Source organism: Fistularia commersonii, chromosome 5, assembly GCF_037954325.1.
Source record: "Fistularia commersonii isolate RoL2024-O1a breed Wild chromosome 5, RoL_Fcom_v1.0, whole genome shotgun sequence".
Classification (NCBI taxonomy): Eukaryota; Metazoa; Chordata; class Actinopteri; order Syngnathiformes; family Fistulariidae; genus Fistularia; species Fistularia commersonii.
The window spans coordinates 13479151-13495704 of NC_141288.1; the positions used below are offsets into that span (position 1 = coordinate 13479151).

General features: G+C 40.1%; 1 protein-coding gene across 2 annotated transcripts in view; it reads left to right on the forward strand.

Annotated features, from left to right (window-relative positions):
- ptprz1b (protein tyrosine phosphatase receptor type Z1b) overlaps nucleotides 1-16481 on the forward strand; it is a 76919-nt gene extending 60438 nt beyond the window's left edge. The window contains exons 11-32 of one of the 2 annotated variants that reach the window (XM_086146907.1): nucleotides 24-73; nucleotides 712-1209; nucleotides 1391-1574; nucleotides 1725-1952; nucleotides 7186-7330; nucleotides 7421-7512; nucleotides 7637-7722; nucleotides 9342-9362; nucleotides 9851-9947; nucleotides 10030-10112; nucleotides 10201-10335; nucleotides 10590-10721; nucleotides 10828-10985; nucleotides 11136-11271; nucleotides 11353-11499; nucleotides 11633-11726; nucleotides 12763-12836; nucleotides 12952-13080; nucleotides 13167-13319; nucleotides 13402-13544; nucleotides 13627-13762; nucleotides 14395-16481. In XM_086146907.1, coding sequence (XP_086003033.1) covers nucleotides 24-73; nucleotides 712-1209; nucleotides 1391-1574; nucleotides 1725-1952; nucleotides 7186-7330; nucleotides 7421-7512; nucleotides 7637-7722; nucleotides 9342-9362; nucleotides 9851-9947; nucleotides 10030-10112; nucleotides 10201-10335; nucleotides 10590-10721; nucleotides 10828-10985; nucleotides 11136-11271; nucleotides 11353-11499; nucleotides 11633-11726; nucleotides 12763-12836; nucleotides 12952-13080; nucleotides 13167-13319; nucleotides 13402-13544; nucleotides 13627-13762; nucleotides 14395-14538 — 3065 coding nt within the window. In that variant the 3' untranslated portion in view covers nucleotides 14539-16481. The remainder of the gene's footprint in view (nucleotides 1-23; nucleotides 74-711; nucleotides 1210-1390; nucleotides 1575-1724; nucleotides 1953-7185; nucleotides 7331-7420; nucleotides 7513-7636; nucleotides 7723-9341; nucleotides 9363-9850; nucleotides 9948-10029; nucleotides 10113-10200; nucleotides 10336-10589; nucleotides 10722-10827; nucleotides 10986-11135; nucleotides 11272-11352; nucleotides 11500-11632; nucleotides 11727-12762; nucleotides 12837-12951; nucleotides 13081-13166; nucleotides 13320-13401; nucleotides 13545-13626; nucleotides 13763-14394) is intronic. The other variant, XM_086146908.1, reaches the window with a different exon arrangement.
- The last annotated feature ends 73 nt before the right edge of the window (nucleotides 16482-16554 follow it).

The following is a 16554-nucleotide window of genomic DNA, read 5'->3' on the forward strand; positions in this document are numbered from 1 at the left end:
GTATTTGTCGTTCCTCTCTGAAGAAAACGACTCAGACCCTGATGTCTCACAAAACTTGAAAGGCAACAAGGAGGTAAGATGATCGTAGTCTGTGGTTTCACCAAACCTCCTGCTAATTTTATTATTTTCTATTATAATTTCTTATCTTGCTATGCTAAAGTTTGCTGTCTCCCTTATGCGTTATTATCACGTAATTTGACCACTAATGAAGTAATGACCTAAAAACTTCATATGAAGTCTTAGTGTTTGAGTAGTAAGATTAACACGGTCCTGTTATGATATAGTCCATTTAATGCAAGGTTTCTTTTGTGTGTATTTGCAACATCCCTTCAGTATCTTCTCATTAAAGTGGGATCTTGAGTGAAGGTTGGCGAGTTAATTGAGCTTTTTGGTTCTCATGAATGCTATGGGAGTGAGTAGCAGGTAGTTGCAGACCTGTAGAAAACAATTTCAGTCCAAGGACTAAAGTGTCAAGAGTGTTCCTTGTGGTTAATTGATGGCCACGAGTTGTAAAACTTTGTTCAAAAATAATTATGCTACGCTATGTAAGCCCAAGTCATTTTGTCCCCATTGTAAAAGTCTGTTTCAGATGTAGAAGTAGTTTTTGTTTCAGAGACTAGTGGATAGATCTGTCCTGTAACAACAGTGTGCAACTCTGCAGGGGTATAATCTAGAAAGGAGCCATACTAACAGTTTTATTTCCAATGGTAGATTTCGACCAAAGCAAAATGGAAGAAGCCAGACAATCGCAACCAGGCGGATTTGAATCCTGTCGACCATAGCCCAGTGGAGGAGATCCCTGCTGAGCAGACCAGAGTTTACCAGAACCAACCAACCCACCAAGCCATACCCAAGGACCAAACCCAAGCAAGCCAGAACTTCCCTGCCCGGAGCACTCGTCCAACCCCAAAAATTCCCTCTGACTCTGCTGTTCTGCAGAAAACTCGACTCAATCCCTATATAAAAACGAAACCAAGCAAGGACCGATCGAAATCTGTCGATATGAGCCAAAACTGGATCGAAGAGGACCAAGAGATCCCACCACAACAAACAATATCTAATGGTGGTTTTGACGGCAATGGTGCAATCTGGGTAACAGAGATTACCGAGCAGCCAGGCTTCTTGTTCCCAGTTGTTCGGACTTCAACCCAACCAACAATCCGCCGGCAAATTACAGAGGAGGCGTCATTGTCAGTGTCAGCGCATCAGGTCAGACCTAAATTGCCTATTTACTTCTCTTCTGGTTCCCTTCAAAGTAATTTTACCAAATATCTGACAACTAAATGTGGTTTCGGTTACTTCTGCATTGGGTTTTTAAATCAAGGTACTTTAAAGTTTTGTCTTGAGAGTTTTCCCATTAAAAACACTTTGCCGGCTCTATTGATTGCAGCCAAAGGATCTAAGCCCAACTGATCTCACTAGTGAAAGTGACGTCCCCTCACCACAATCAGACCTCTACACCCCACCCGTCGAGGACATCCAAGTAACAGATATCTTCTATGAAGACTCATTCAACATCTCTCCACTTGACATCACTACCTCCTCTGGAACAGGCTCTGGTGTGACCCTGCCAGGTCAGAGATCCCCCCTCCCCCCCCCCACACACACACACACAACTCTTGTGGTCCCTTGTTTAATCCTAGCAATTCTACTACAGCGTTTCATGTTGTCTCAAGTGAGAATACCAAAAATGTTCATACCCCTATCATCACGTTGATCCACAGGTCGTAACGAGGACAAAGGTACCACACAGATTCATGAGGACGGTGATGAACCTGTGAACAAACATGTACCAGAAACCATCACCTCCTTTTCCTCACCACCTACCTCCGTCTGGATCACTGAGAGGATGGTGACTGCCAGCAACACCCTGGCAGATTCAGTCTACAAGTCCTTCACCTCCTCCTCTCTCCTCAGGGTGCTGATGCACACCACCCAACCCATGTTCAATGGTAAGATGAACCACATCTACTACAGCTTTGACTCTACTTAAATTATCCTCAAACCTTTCAAATGCGTTATACACTGAATCAATGGCTCTATTACTTTCACCCTTCGTTGTCTTTTTACAGTTTGCCATTAAAGCTAAAAAGGTCGGGACGATATGAAATTAAAGCTAATAAAGATTACAATTAAAGCTTTGGCTTGCATTTCATGGTAGCATACTCAAATTTACAAAGCGTTTAAAGGAGGAATACAAATATGCTGTAATGAAGAATATAGTGTAAATTTGTTCTATTCTTCCTCTGCACACCTATCTAGTTTTATGCGTCAAAATTTTTAAAGACTACAAATATCTGGGCGTGCAAACTGAGAGGGATAAAAAACTCTAATGCAGCCTACATCCTGAAGCAGCTGAGGTCCTTTGACATCTCTCGGACAATGGTCAAGATGTTTTATGAGTCTGTTGTGGGCACCAACATCTTTTACTCTGTTGTATGCTGGGGCAGACGCCTGAGGCTGGCTGATACCAACAGACTTAATAAAGTAATCCGTAAGGCTAGCAAGGTTATGGGGGTTGGAGCTGGACTCTCATTGAGGTGTCTGAGAGGCGAATGATTTCCAAGATGAGTGCAATTCTCAGCAACATTTCTCACCCTCTCTGTGACATGCTGACCAATTACAGGAGTTCATTCGGCAGTAGACTGATTCCACCGGGTTGTACTATCAAATGTCACAGGAGATCATTCTTGTCTGTGGCGATCAGACTGTTTAACGCAGTCCAGTAATAACATTACATTATCTCATCTTATCTCACTATCCATGTGGTTGAATTTTGCTCTTGTAATTTATTTATCTTAAACCCTGACACCACTCATATTTTATTATCTTTACTTATTTATTTGTTCATCTCATCTTGTTTATTTTTATTTCTTCCTGTGTGGAGCTTTTGGGATCACACAGTTTCCTACCAGATCAGTAAAATATTTCTGATTCTGACTCTAAAATTTGCCATCACTATGACTCCCATACGCTGATGCCATGATATTATAGTTCAGAATGTGGTGATTTTTGAAAGGTTATGAAGTCTCCAAAACTCCGAAGAGCTCCCGGCATTTTTGGGGGCATTCATTCGATTTGTCAAGATTTTCCATACCATTATCTACTGGATGTATTGTTTGTAATAGTCCATCGTACGGTGTCGAGTCAGGGTTTTGCAATGTGAAGAATGGAGTCAAGGATGCTTCACTCATGGGATATTGCTCTTTAGAAGAGGGTTTTAATTCAACCACACAAGTAGAGAGAACCCAAGGCAGCATCTCACAATGCCAACAGTTAAACTAAGGGTGCACGGCCGTTTCAACAACTAAAGGTGCAGGTTCCTGCAACTATTCATACAATAGAGTTGTCCAACACAGAACCATGAGAGGCTCCCAAAGTTCAATGTAGCCGCAAATGATTCTGGGGTTCCGCCTGCCAGTCTCCCCAACACAGAGCACAGTACAGAGCCCTGATTCACAGGACATTTTGAAATGCAGATTTGTTTTCCTGCAATCAAGGTTTCCTCTGTGCAATGGACCATCTTAGACTCTTGGATCCCAATATGTTGACATCTCTGCCGAATAAAATCAACTCAAGGCTCCCATCTTCTATCAGGAAACTGGCACTTGTGAATGTTAAGAGTTTGACATAAAGACCAAGTTATCTCAATAAATCCTGAGGCCATGAGCTGCAGAAGTTGATCACTTTTGTTGCTGAATGTCAGTAGTCCAGATCATAAATGTCCAGCTGGGCAGCCATGCCTTTCACATACCAAAATCCATCCATATTCCTTGAAACTGTAATTTATACTCTCCAGTTGTCTTTCATTTAATAATGTCATTATTATACATTTCAATATTTCTCCTTGGCTTTATTGTCAAACCAGTTATCCTCTGCCCACCTTTATTTTTAAATGTCAAGGACTGTCTTGAAGGCTCCTCTTCTGCAATGCATGACTACAGTCACCATTAAAAAAAATCCCTCATTTGATCATTGGTAACTAATATCACAAGCCCTAAATGGTCCCTGTCCCAATTTAATCTAGAAAATTGTAAAATCGCTCACATGTTTATATTTTTCCACATACAGCACAGAAAATACCGAAATGTTACGTTATTGGTTTTATAAATGGATTAAGTCAAACACAGCACAACCTCAAATGTGGTTTGGTGGGGCCTGTGTGCAGCGTGGAGTTAATGTGAATGTATTGTATGGCTCCTATAATGGACTGATCCTGGTCTTTCAAACACTGCTGTGCGGCATCCCCATGCTGGCATTTTCAATACCAGTGAGGTGGTAATGATGATGGTGGCTGGGTTAAAAGGGATGATGGGGCCTTTCTCATTGGGCCGATAACCGGCATATTTCTACACTCATCCTTCAGAATTAAATATGATTGAGTGTCTTAGCAGCCCTGCATTTGATCATTGTTTTCAGAGCTTTATTGCTACTTGAAACTGCTTTAGATCAGTGTTGTGCCTTAGAATACCTAGCTGCTCAATTCTTTTCTAGCTGAAGGGCGCACTCTGGTGGCTGATTTTTTCTTTTTCTCATATTCCAAATTGAGATTACCTAATTTGTTTCAGTTCATCTGGCAATTTTGTTGTTTAATTCAAATTTTCTTCTTCTTTTCCTTTTGGCTTTTCCCTTAAGGCAGGGGTGTCAAACTCAATACACAATAGGCCAAAATTCAAAATTGGGGCAAAGTCACGGGCCAACATTGATATTTATTGAAAAAAATCTTCCTCCAGATATAACAATGAACCTTTTCATAAGGACCCAAACGCATTTTGCTTAAAAACTAAATATGGAACATGCATAGCTTAATATTATACAATATATAACTTAATATTGCACACATGCAAAATCCTGTTTTCTGCCTAAATGGCAGGGTGCCAGTATTAGGATAAGGTCGCCATGACTTCTGTCAACAGAGGAGAGGGCATTTATGGGTCCTGTTGTGATTTTCATGCCAAAACACCAGCAGAGAATTCTGGGATTTGTAGAATTAGCAATACATGCACTGTAGGCTATACCGGTGGGCCGGCTCTAATAGTCATTTGGTATGATATTGCGGGCAAAATGTAATAACAGTGCTGGCCAAATTTCACCCCCGGGCCAGAGTTTGACATCTATGCCTTATTGGGTCAGCACAATGAATCAACATCCTCCATCTAACCCTATCCTCTGTATCTTCTTCTGTCACACAAACTAACTCAATGTCCTCTTTCACTACACACAGTGATCATATTATCTGTACTGTCTAGTATAGGTGCTAACTTCTGCCTCAATTTGTAAGAATTTTCCGCCTGGCTTTGCTTGGAGCAGTCAAACTCTCATCTTTGTTTGACTATCTGATGGAGACAGGTAGTCAATCCAGAAATCTCTATCCCAATCACCAACAGTTTTTGCTCTGCATTGTTAATCATGAGGACAAGTTCGCGCTGCAGCACTTTCAGAATTTTATTAGTTTGGTTTCTTTCACTGAGACAGTGACAACTAGTGCTGGGTAATGTGAGAAAAAAATGCACATCCCAATATTTGAAAGTCCCAATATTTATATGTCCTTACATCTAGTATCAGATAGTACATTTGTACTGGTACATTTTGTCATGATTAGCATTAATTTAACCTTCAAAAGCTTCAGAAACCAGTCACGGCATTCAGTGTCTTACCACAATCTTACTTTCTTAATGATTTTAAAGCCATTTCTTGCCAAATTTCAGGAAAAACCCAAACCATTGAGTTAACTAATTTCCTTTGAAAATATTTTTTGAAAGTCACTTTCCTGAAGAAAAGAAATGATGAGTTAAAGACTAAATATAATATAATCCATAGTTTATCAATTATCATGCACTAAGGGTTGCTGGAACCTATCCCTGCTGTCATCGGGAAAGAGGCAGGACATGCGGAGAACATGCATAGAAAGGTCCCCTTGCTGGAATCGAACCAGGGTCCTTTGTGCTCTGAGGCTGAAGCATTAACTGTGCCGCCATATAGTATTATTAAAAATGTGTAATTTTCAGTCATGTTTCTGGATGTTGAAAATAAAATTCTGAACATGAATTTTCAGCTCTTGAAAAATCGCTACAACACAGTAAGACAGATATATAGCTCTATTGCAGAAATCTGATGTCAGATTCGTTATTATGACAAAGTCGAGGGAAATAGAAATACATCTATTTCTAGAGGGGATAATTAATATATTGGTAGACGGATGCTGGAATTGGAGCAGCCAGACAGGAGGTCTAGAGGAAGACCAAAGAGAAGATTCATGGACGTAGTGAGTGAGGATATGAAGGTAGTTGGTGTGAGAGAGGATGATACAGAGAATAGGGTTAGATGGAGAAGGTTGATTCACTGTGGCGACCCCTGAAGGGAAAAGCCTAAAGGAGAAGAAGAAGTTGGAAGGATTCTAGAGAGACTGAGTGTCTTTTCCCAAATCTCCTCAACAAAAAGCAGGGGGGCTAACCCAGCTTCTCATCTTCTGTATCATACTTGAAATTCATGGTAGCAGGCCCAATCAGGCTACTACAATCCAAACCAAACTGACCTTTGTACTACCCTCAGTTTAAATGTTGTCACCCTCTTAAAAAAATCGCCTAAGTAATTTGTGTCAGATTTTTCAGGAAACACAAAAAACTGAACCGTTTGACACTCTTGACATAAGCAATTTCTACTAAAGGGGTAGAATGGCACAATCTGTTTAACTGATGATATAGGGAATTTTGCCAGAGGTGGTCAGCATCATGAGGAGATGATTTAGGCCAAAAAAAAAAAAAAAAAATTGTAAAAAAAATGACTTTGTCGATTACTTTAAGAGGGTGACGATGTAGTTTTCTAGATAGATGACACAGTAGTGAAAGTCTACTGGCGGAACATGAATTGGCCACAGATGGCTCAGTTGACCAAATAGCTAGCAGGAGTGGGAAAAAGAGCTGCGCAGCGGAGGAGTAGAAAGCTTAAGTAGAAAATTAATGACAGTGAGAGCGTGGAGATCCGGTGGGTGGAAGAGACACAAAAGCAGTTTGGAGTATGATGAAAGATGGAAGGAAAGAATTGAAACTGTTGTCGTTGATAAGAAATAAAGAATGAGCTCTTTGGCCATTAATGATAAATCCATTGCAGGTAAATTCAATGTATACTGTATGTATGGTGACTGGAAAAGAAAAAAAAAAATCAATCCTCGATGCTCTCTGTCAGAGGGAAGCAACAGCAGCCATGAGTCTCATGTCGGGCTGGTCGGAGGAGTGGAGAGGGAGAGAAGGACAGTTGTTCCGCTGGCTGTTGTCTCCACGCTCACCATCCTTTGTCTGCTTATACTGGTGGGAATACTCATCTACTGGAGGTAAATGCACATACAAATATTATACAAATATTTTTGTACTGTATATATAAGAATCTATATCACATATCTTCTTTTGGTATCCTTGAGCAGAAAATGTTTCCAGACAGCTAATTTCTATCCAGATGACAGTGCATCCCCTAAAGTCATATCTGCCCCATTGACACCTCTGCTGCTGGCAACAGGTAATGTACACCTGCATGCACATACATGCACGCACGCATTCGTGCACTCACGCAAGCAGAAGGTGAAGGAGAGATACCAGGAGAGCCATATGTGAGTAGCCTTTGTCATTCACCTTTGTTCCAGATGGTCACGAGCCTCTGACAGTGAAGCAGTTTGTAAAGAACGTGATGGAGCTCCACACTACAAACACTTTTGCCAAGGAATTTGAGGTGAGGAGGTCGTTGGAATTTGATTTTAGTGTGATATTCTGTTGGTTTGGTTTCAGGGAAAAAAATAGTGTTTTGAATATATCCAGCTAATGAGGATAGTTTCTCTAATAGCGGAGAGTAACTCATCTGTCACAGCTGCCTAATATTCTTCCATATCTGTTAACATTACATTCTTTGGAAAAGATTGAATAAATGATCATATGTGAAACCCACAACTTGTGCAGCGATGTTAGAGGAAACATTTCACCAAATTTATCATTTTACCTATTTGCCATATTTTGTAACGTAAGACAAAAACAAAACGTCTTATTCCTAATGGAACCCTGACTCCATACAAAATCCTCACCATGCATTCCACCAAATCCTAAACAGTCTTATGTAAATGTTTTTACCTTTTGTTTCCAAAACATAATGAAATATTGAGATGTTGTCATTTTTAAAGCAAGTGCAGACATTTGAGAAACTTTACCTAAAAGCACTGTTTTGGGAACAATGTTTGTTAATAGAGCCCAGTAAGTGGAGGGCCGTCCTGTTACCATCAGTTTGATGGGAAATTTGATGGGAATGGTATGCCTAAGCATCAACAATATCATGTGTCATGGTTCTTCAAATGCATGATTAAGACTTTTTTTTTTCTGAATGGGTTTTCGGTAATTGGTCCTAAACTCCAAGTGGTTTTATACAGAAGATATTTCTGGTTACCTGCACTTGCCTTGAAAATTACATTTTGTCACATTTTTTCATAAAGGGTGAATTTAAGTCACATCAAGGACACAGAGATATTTAGATAGGTTTTGGAATCCATTTTACTAACGTAATTAACATTTTCAGGACAAAAAAGGTAGTGTGTTCCTATAGAGAAGGATATTTAATACTAACCTTCATGGCAGTGCATGTTCTCACTCTGCACCCTGTCAATCAGATGAAGAATTTAAGTATACAAACAAAACAAAGTGAAGAGAAGACTTCACATTTGACAGGCGTATGCGGAGGCGGGGAGGCATATCACTTCATCTGTGGTTTCGCTGGTCGTGGCAGCAAGGTTTTAGAACAGCTGTGGGGTTTTAACAAAGTAATTATCAGCTACACTTCAGAGATCATTAGTTTCAAAAATAGTTACATCTGCATGATGTTAGTCATCTCTGTTTCCTGGCATCACCTTCCTGAGTCACACACAGATAGGAAATGCAGTGAATACCAATGACCTCCCTCATGTTATTCCTACTGTTTGTCCTTTTGTTTCAGTGTTTTTATCTTTACTACAGGAACATGCATATACATGTCATGTTAAGAGAAAGCAAAAAACCATTGAGGGGAATCACATGGGCACGTCTCAGTCTAAATTATATGTTTTACTATTTCATACTGTAGATTAATTGGATATCACAAACGCGGGTCCAAGCTAGTAGTAGTCGTGGGAAAGTCAGTAAATACCCAACTGTATGCCGCCTCTCTGTCTGTATCTGAACCCCGTATTCCTGAACCCGCACTGACTCCCTGTCTGTCTGTCTGTCTGTCTGTCTGTCTGTCTGTGTGTCACCCCCACCCCCAATTCTCCTTTCACCACATCCACCACCATCGTTGTGCTTTCTGCATCCTCACCTCCCACCTTCCATTAGATTGTCAAAGAATCCTACGAGGTAAGATGCTCACATGCCTCCCGACCACAGGGCTGCTGGTATATTCTTCTGTTGGCTTTTTGTTGTGTGCATCACATGTATTTCACTTGTAATACTGAAAATATGTGTATAAAATGCAGAGACAATTTGCATTTCAATGATTTCAGATTGAAGCCGGACCTGCTATTATCTGTTACGTCTGCACATTTTCAGTGCCAATAATATGTGTTTATTTCTGCACATTCAAATTCATTCAACATTTAATATGCTACTTAGAGTGCCATCTGTTCTCTAAACAAAGATTGGGTGTATGTCTTATGATTTTTAAATAGCATTTTTCTGTCATTTATTTTCAGATAATTTAAAGTATATTTTTCTTTCTTTATTCTTATCACCTGTAAAAACAATAGGTACTACAACCTTGCTGAGGTGCTCTTACGCTTGTAGTTGGCCTTATCTGTACAACTAACCTTGTTTTTATGATTGTCATTTCATGTGCTGTGTTTTAGGAGGTGCAGGCTTGCACAGTGGATATGGGCATCACCGCTGACAGTTCCTGTCATCCGGACAACAAATGCAAGAACAGATACATTAACATCCTGGCATGTATGTCATTCTAATGTGGCTGCTGTTCAGAATTGATATTTTCATACGGGTTAAATGTCACCTGGATTATTTCCCCTCCCAGATGATCACAGTAGAGTGAAGCTCTCCAACAGTTTGGATCAAGATGGGAAATGCGGGGACTACATCAATGCCAACTTTGTTGATGTAAGTTTGTTTTTATAGACAAAACTGACTGTTAAAGTTATAACAGAGTTACCACCACGGCAGTGACTAAGCTGCTGTTTCTCTGTAGGGTTATGAGCGAACAAGGGCGTACATCGCAGCCCAGGGGCCTCTACGAGCAGGAAGGGAAGACTTCTGGAGGATGATCTGGCAGCAAAACATTGGGGTTATCATCATGATCACCAACCTTAAAGAAAATGGACGGGTGAGATCTCCTTTATTGATCCATTGTGTTGCGCATAATATTGCTGATTTATGCAGCTTCTCGTTCTTAAAGATTATACTGCAATTTTACTGTTCATCTATCTTTATGTGGTGAAGCCAATTGTTGCGTAGCATATTACTGTGTTCCAAAGATTAAATGGCTCAGATGTCGAAAAAGGGCTTATAATTGAGCAAAATTTAATTGTTGTAATATTAAAGCCTGCATCCAATTATGCTAACGAAATTTTTTAACAGACAAAATGTGACCAGTACTGGCCGGAGGAGAACCAGGAGGAATATGGTCCTTATCAGGTGACCCTGAAAAGCCTCAAGACACTGGCTTACTACACTCTGCGGGCATTTTCTATCAGAGACACCACAAATAAGGTACACTCACAAGCATATACACACTCCCTTTCTCTCGCTTTCGATCTCAAACAAGCAAACAAAAAAAAAAAAAAACATTTGTAATCAAAACCCTCTGGTCTTCCAGGCTGCTCAGAGGAAAGTTGAGCACACAGTACTCCATTACCACTACACCCAGTGGCCAGACATGGGTGTCCCAGAATACACTCTACCTGTCCTATCCTTCATTAGAACTTCCTCTCGGGCCCGAACACAGGAGATGGGACCCGTCCTGGTGCATTGCAGGTAACCTGCATGTGCGTTTTTGTGTTTGATGACATTGTTTTAGATGACATCCACATACTATGTTTTGCATGCGCCATATGAATAATGCAATTTTTAAGTGCATTTGTGTGTTTGCATGCATGTGTGTGTCTGTGTGTGTGCACATCTCAGTGCTGGTGTTGGTAGAACAGGGACCTACATAGTGATTGACAGCATGCTGCAGCAGATCCGAGATCAGGGGACAGTGAATGTTCTTGGCTTCCTGAAACATGTCCGTACCCAGAGGAACTTCTTGGTTCAGACAGAGGTACAAACACATACACACACTCAAAATTGCACATACAGTTTTGGCCTCATTGAAATGTATCTTCATGCCTCCCTCCACCAGGAGCAGTACGTGTTCATCCATGATGCTCTGGTGGAAGCCATCTTAAGTCGGCACACATGTATGACCACTAACGTCCTCCATACTTACGTGTCCGAACTCCTGACCCCTGGCACATCAGGAAGAACACGCATGGACAAACAGTTCAAGGTATATAATACTCCTGAATAAACATCTTAAAATGATGGTCATTAGGCCTTTGAAGTTTGACCAAAACTTTCTTTACAGATGAAATTTGAATTGTGTTTTCATCTGAGAATCTTCTTCCTGAATTATATTTCAGTTGATCAGTCAGCGTCAAGCAAAGCATGCAGACTACAGTACTGCTCTGAGAGATGGCAACGCGATGAGGAACAGAGCCAGAGCCCTGATGCCTGGTATGCAGTGTGGAATAAATAAATTAGAACCCCACATCCCCACAAGGAACCCTTAAGAGCAGTTGATTTTCATGTTATTTGCAAATTTGGCTCTTTATGCCAATCCAACCATGATTCCTTATTTAGAAATAAAGGGAGATAGTCTATTTGTTATATTGTGCCTAATGACACTTGTATTTTGCTTTATCTGGGGCGCGTTTGGATATGGCTGCTGTAGCTGTAATAAAATGAACCAAGATTTCACAGCAAATCTGTGACTAATCTAGAAAGGCCTTTTTTCATTCTGTTCTTAAAATCCACCATACTCATTGCCATATTGGCGTACAATAGTCCCTCGCCATATTACGGTTCACCTTTTGTAGTCTCACTGTATCACAGATTTTTAACTCTTATATATTAAATTTTATATCACGTATTTCTCGCTATACTATGTGTTTCTGTGGTATAGATGTATTTTTATATATTTATGATTTCAATCATTTTTATAGTAAAATAAGCATTTTCTAGGATGGCAATGAACCAGAGCATAGTGTTCTGTATCCTGGGCTATGATTTACTCAGCAACCGTAGCATTATTCCTTAAATCTCCTGCTCATAGCATGTGTTGAGCATCTTGCCTTGTCCATTTCACATTGATGTGCAGTCACTCTACGATTACGCTGCGGTGTGTTTGTGTGAATTATATAGGAAGTGTTTATAAGAGTATGGGAAAGGTAAATAAGATTGGGAAGGGTCATAAAGGTTCAAAATATATATAAATGACAAAATAAAAATAATGTCATTACTTTGCAGTTTTTTCATTTATCATGGCTGGTTCTTGAACAAACCCCGCGATAAAAAAAGAGACTACTTTAATGCAATTTTTATTTTTTTATGTCATTATTTCAAAAACTGGTCACAAATCAACCACAAGTCAGCTGCAAGTATCCATGAGTTTTGTGATGAGCTGGATCAGCAGTATGTTAAAATAAGACTCTTAGACTGAACAATTTTGCAGAATATGTTATCCATTCTTTATCTCTGTGTATTCGAACAGTTGAGAGATCAAGAGTCTGTCTGACCACCACAGAAACGAACTCCACAGGATACATTAACGCCTCCTACGTACTGGTAAAACAGCTTAGAATTTTGATTTTTGTTATGAATTAATTTTTTTTCTAGTTCAGAGCAAGTTTCCTATAAACATGTGCGACTGCTGGTAGTTTGACAGCTGGGTTGTTTACAGGGACATCACCACTGCAAGGAGTTCATTGTGACGCAGACTCCTCTGAGCAGCACAGTGGCAGACTTTTGGAGAATGATATGGGAACATAACACGCACACTGCTGTCCATTTGGTGGACTCGCACTATCAGGTTGACCACACACATCAACCGCAGGCAGTTGTATTAACAGAATTCCCTCAATACTAACACTCAATCTTTTTTCTGCTGCATGTCAGAGTGAAGATGCGGAGGCATGTTTTTTCTGGCCCACAAAAGAGCAGCCAATGATCTTTGAGGGTTTCACTGTGTCTCAGATAGGGGAAGCCTGTCTGACTCTTTCAAATGATGAGAGACTTGTGGTGCAAGACTTCATAATAGAATCTCCACAGGTAACACAAATGATCCTCACTCACACTGGCCTTCAGATGGAATATTTTACATGTATGTGCTTTTTTTTCTCAATATATCCAGAACAACTCGGTGCAGGAGGTGCGACAGTACAGTACTGCCTGCTGGCCCAACCCAGACAGCCCAATCCGGAACAGTTTTGATCTGGTCAACACAGTCAGAGAGCGCAGCAGACAGTCAGACACTCCGACAGTCGTGCATGACCCGTTAGTACAGCTTTGACATTCATTGAATAACAAGATCTCTCAACACGCTTGTACAGTTTGTGTTTTTTGTTTGTTTGCATAGGTTGGGAGGTGCCACATCGGGCCTTTTCTGTGCCCTAACAACCTTGTTTAGCCAGCTAGAAGAGGCGGGAGAAGTCGATGTCTACCAGGTGGCACGGATGACCAACCTCATGAGGCCCGGGGTCTTCAATGACATAGTGTGTAATGATACAACCTCAATGTTCCCATGTGTCCTGCAAAACCTGAAAAACAGCAGACCAATTTTCTACTCACTAGAAAAAAAAACATTAAGCACAGAAGCTAAAGAAGATGCAAACCCACAGAGAAGAAAACTTCACATAAAACGTGTAATGTCGGAGTCTTAAATGGTAATGGTAAAAAATTAATTGATTCTACATAATTCAACCTACATGATATTTGAAGCTAGAATTTACAAAACCGTGAACCTCTTACTGCTTAGGGACAACCTATGTGTGACTGCCTCCACAACTACTATTTAAGCCATGTTTTTCCCGTTTTTCCCAGCAGCAATGTTACTCATTCAGATAAGTGAAATTCCCTGGTAACAAGTTCATGATGGTATTGGGATATGTTCTGTTTGCTTTTGACTGGACTGGGTGTGAGCAGCAGGATGTGTGGTGCTTCATCGTAGCGCTTCCTCAAACCTCCATTTGGTTTTCTGAAAACAAATGGTATGAAGAGAATTTCTTAGCTTGGCATGGATGGAGGAGCAGAGAGCTGACATGACGGGGTTGGGGTGGGTGAGGTGGGCGGAGTGTCTGAGTGTTTACGAAAAAGGTGACATTATACCTGTGTTGTGGCATGACAGGAGCAGTACCAGTATCTGTACCGTGCTGTGCTGAGTCTGGTGAGCAGCCAGGAGGACCAGAAAGCCCTGCAGAGTCCAGAGACCAATGGATCAGTTCCGTTGGGCCAGACCAACATCACTGAGAGCCTGGAGTCACTCATGTAGACACACACACACACACACACACAAGCACACGCAGGATGGACCACAGAGCATCAACTAACAAGACCAGCAGACATTCAGCTTTTAACTGTCACTGCCTTTCCAACAAGAACCTGAGAACAAACATCTCAGTGGCGTATCAGTAAATGTTTCTTTAAAATGATTTTAAACATTAAAGAAAACATTTTAGAAAAAAAATGATGGGCCAACAGCAGGAGAACCAGTCTTGCCAAGTATATGTCTTAAAGGATGGTTGGAGTTTATTACAGTTTAATTTGAGGTGTCTATAGCAGACACTTTGATTTGGAGCAGATCTTAACTGAGGGTTCATACAAGCAAGAATCTAGTGAGGAAGAGCAAAATGATTTAATGCCCGAAACCAAAGTCTGAATCCAGAAGGTGCCAACATGCAGCGTGGTTTTTGTGTGAGGTCTTAATTTCCATGGAGAATATTACATTCACACAATCAGTTCAAGGCAAAATCACATGAGTACCATCTTCATAAGATAGCTCTTGTTTTCAATCCATGGAAAATCTCCTTCTACAGAAGACGATCAGGGCTGCATGTGAACAATGGATTTGAATTTTTTTTGTTTTGTTTTTCTTATTTACACAGTTCACAGCCAGCTTTCTAATTCCAATAACAGAATTACCTGATGTTCAATACTTTCTGTTGCAGTAATAATATCTTTGTACACTGATCTCATTCATTTATTTTGTTTTTTTGATACATTTAGTTTCTTTTATTCCACACTGTATTGTTGTAAACTCCAGTGAAAACGGAAACTGACAAATGGGCAAAACACAAATAACATGATGCATGACTCAAGAACAGATCTCTCTTTAACACAAATGACACAATACAATTGCTCTTGCAGGATTGAATTACTGTGTATCTTAATTTTGAAACTTTTTAAGGAGATAATTCCAAGGCTTCATGATTGCTGGCATTTGACTCTTTTTGTTTTCTCCGTTGCCACTGGCTCTGTGGTCTCTGGTGCCCGGTGCCTTTCGTATGTCGTGTTATTGTACTTTAAAAATGTTTTGATACAAGTGTTTAACTAATAATGCCAAAACAATCTGCAATTTTTGGCTATTTTCTTAAAAGAGTTAATTGATTAAAACGAGAAAAAGAGGGAAATCAGCGATCGGACTACGGTGTTTTGTAAAAGTCAGGATGCAAAGCGACCCTGCTGTTAATTTTCCTGGAAAATGTTGCAGCTGTGGTGTTTTTTTGTCTACAGGAGACTGTTGTCAGTCTGTTCTTATTTTTTCCTCAACGAGCAATCACAAATTTCTTATTAAATGGTTATTAAATGTAACCTTTTGTCCAGTAAAACATTGACAGTGAAAGCGGAACATGACTCCCTCTGCCGCTCAATTTTACATGCTATGACTGTTTTGGTTCGGAGCGGGTCCAAGTGTTGCTGTCTGTAAACATGATGTTACTGCTAGTAATTCCGCCTATTTTTGTGTTGACTTGACTCAACCGCTGATGCAAAACAGCACAAATCATTGACATGGCTTAGCCAGTGACACGACATGACTAAACTGCTTCTGTACAAACATCCCTGAAGATGTCAAAAGGCCAAATTGCTGTATGTTTATACTGTATCTCTATATTTTCTATATTTACTATAAAGGGGATTTTCTAGTCATTTACACATATATAACTGCGTGTATTCTATTTGATAATTTTAGCCCCAAAATATGGATCATGTTTATAGTTTTAAGGGAATGATATCTCTTTTTATCTCTTCAATTACTGTAGCAGCTTAGTGTCCATACCTTCTTGCCAGCCACAGCTGGTGCAGTGTGTATATAGCAAAAAGATTAAACTTTTGTTTCAAACATTGTAGACGATTTGTTATTTGTCGACTTCTTAATTGTGGGCCATCTTAATCTCAGGAGTTACATAATCCAGTGTCTGTGATCGTTGCCAAGAGTGAAATACATATTTGAAAAGATATAACAAATCAAAGTTTACTCATATGTACAGGTTTGTTTGGGGTCCAAAAT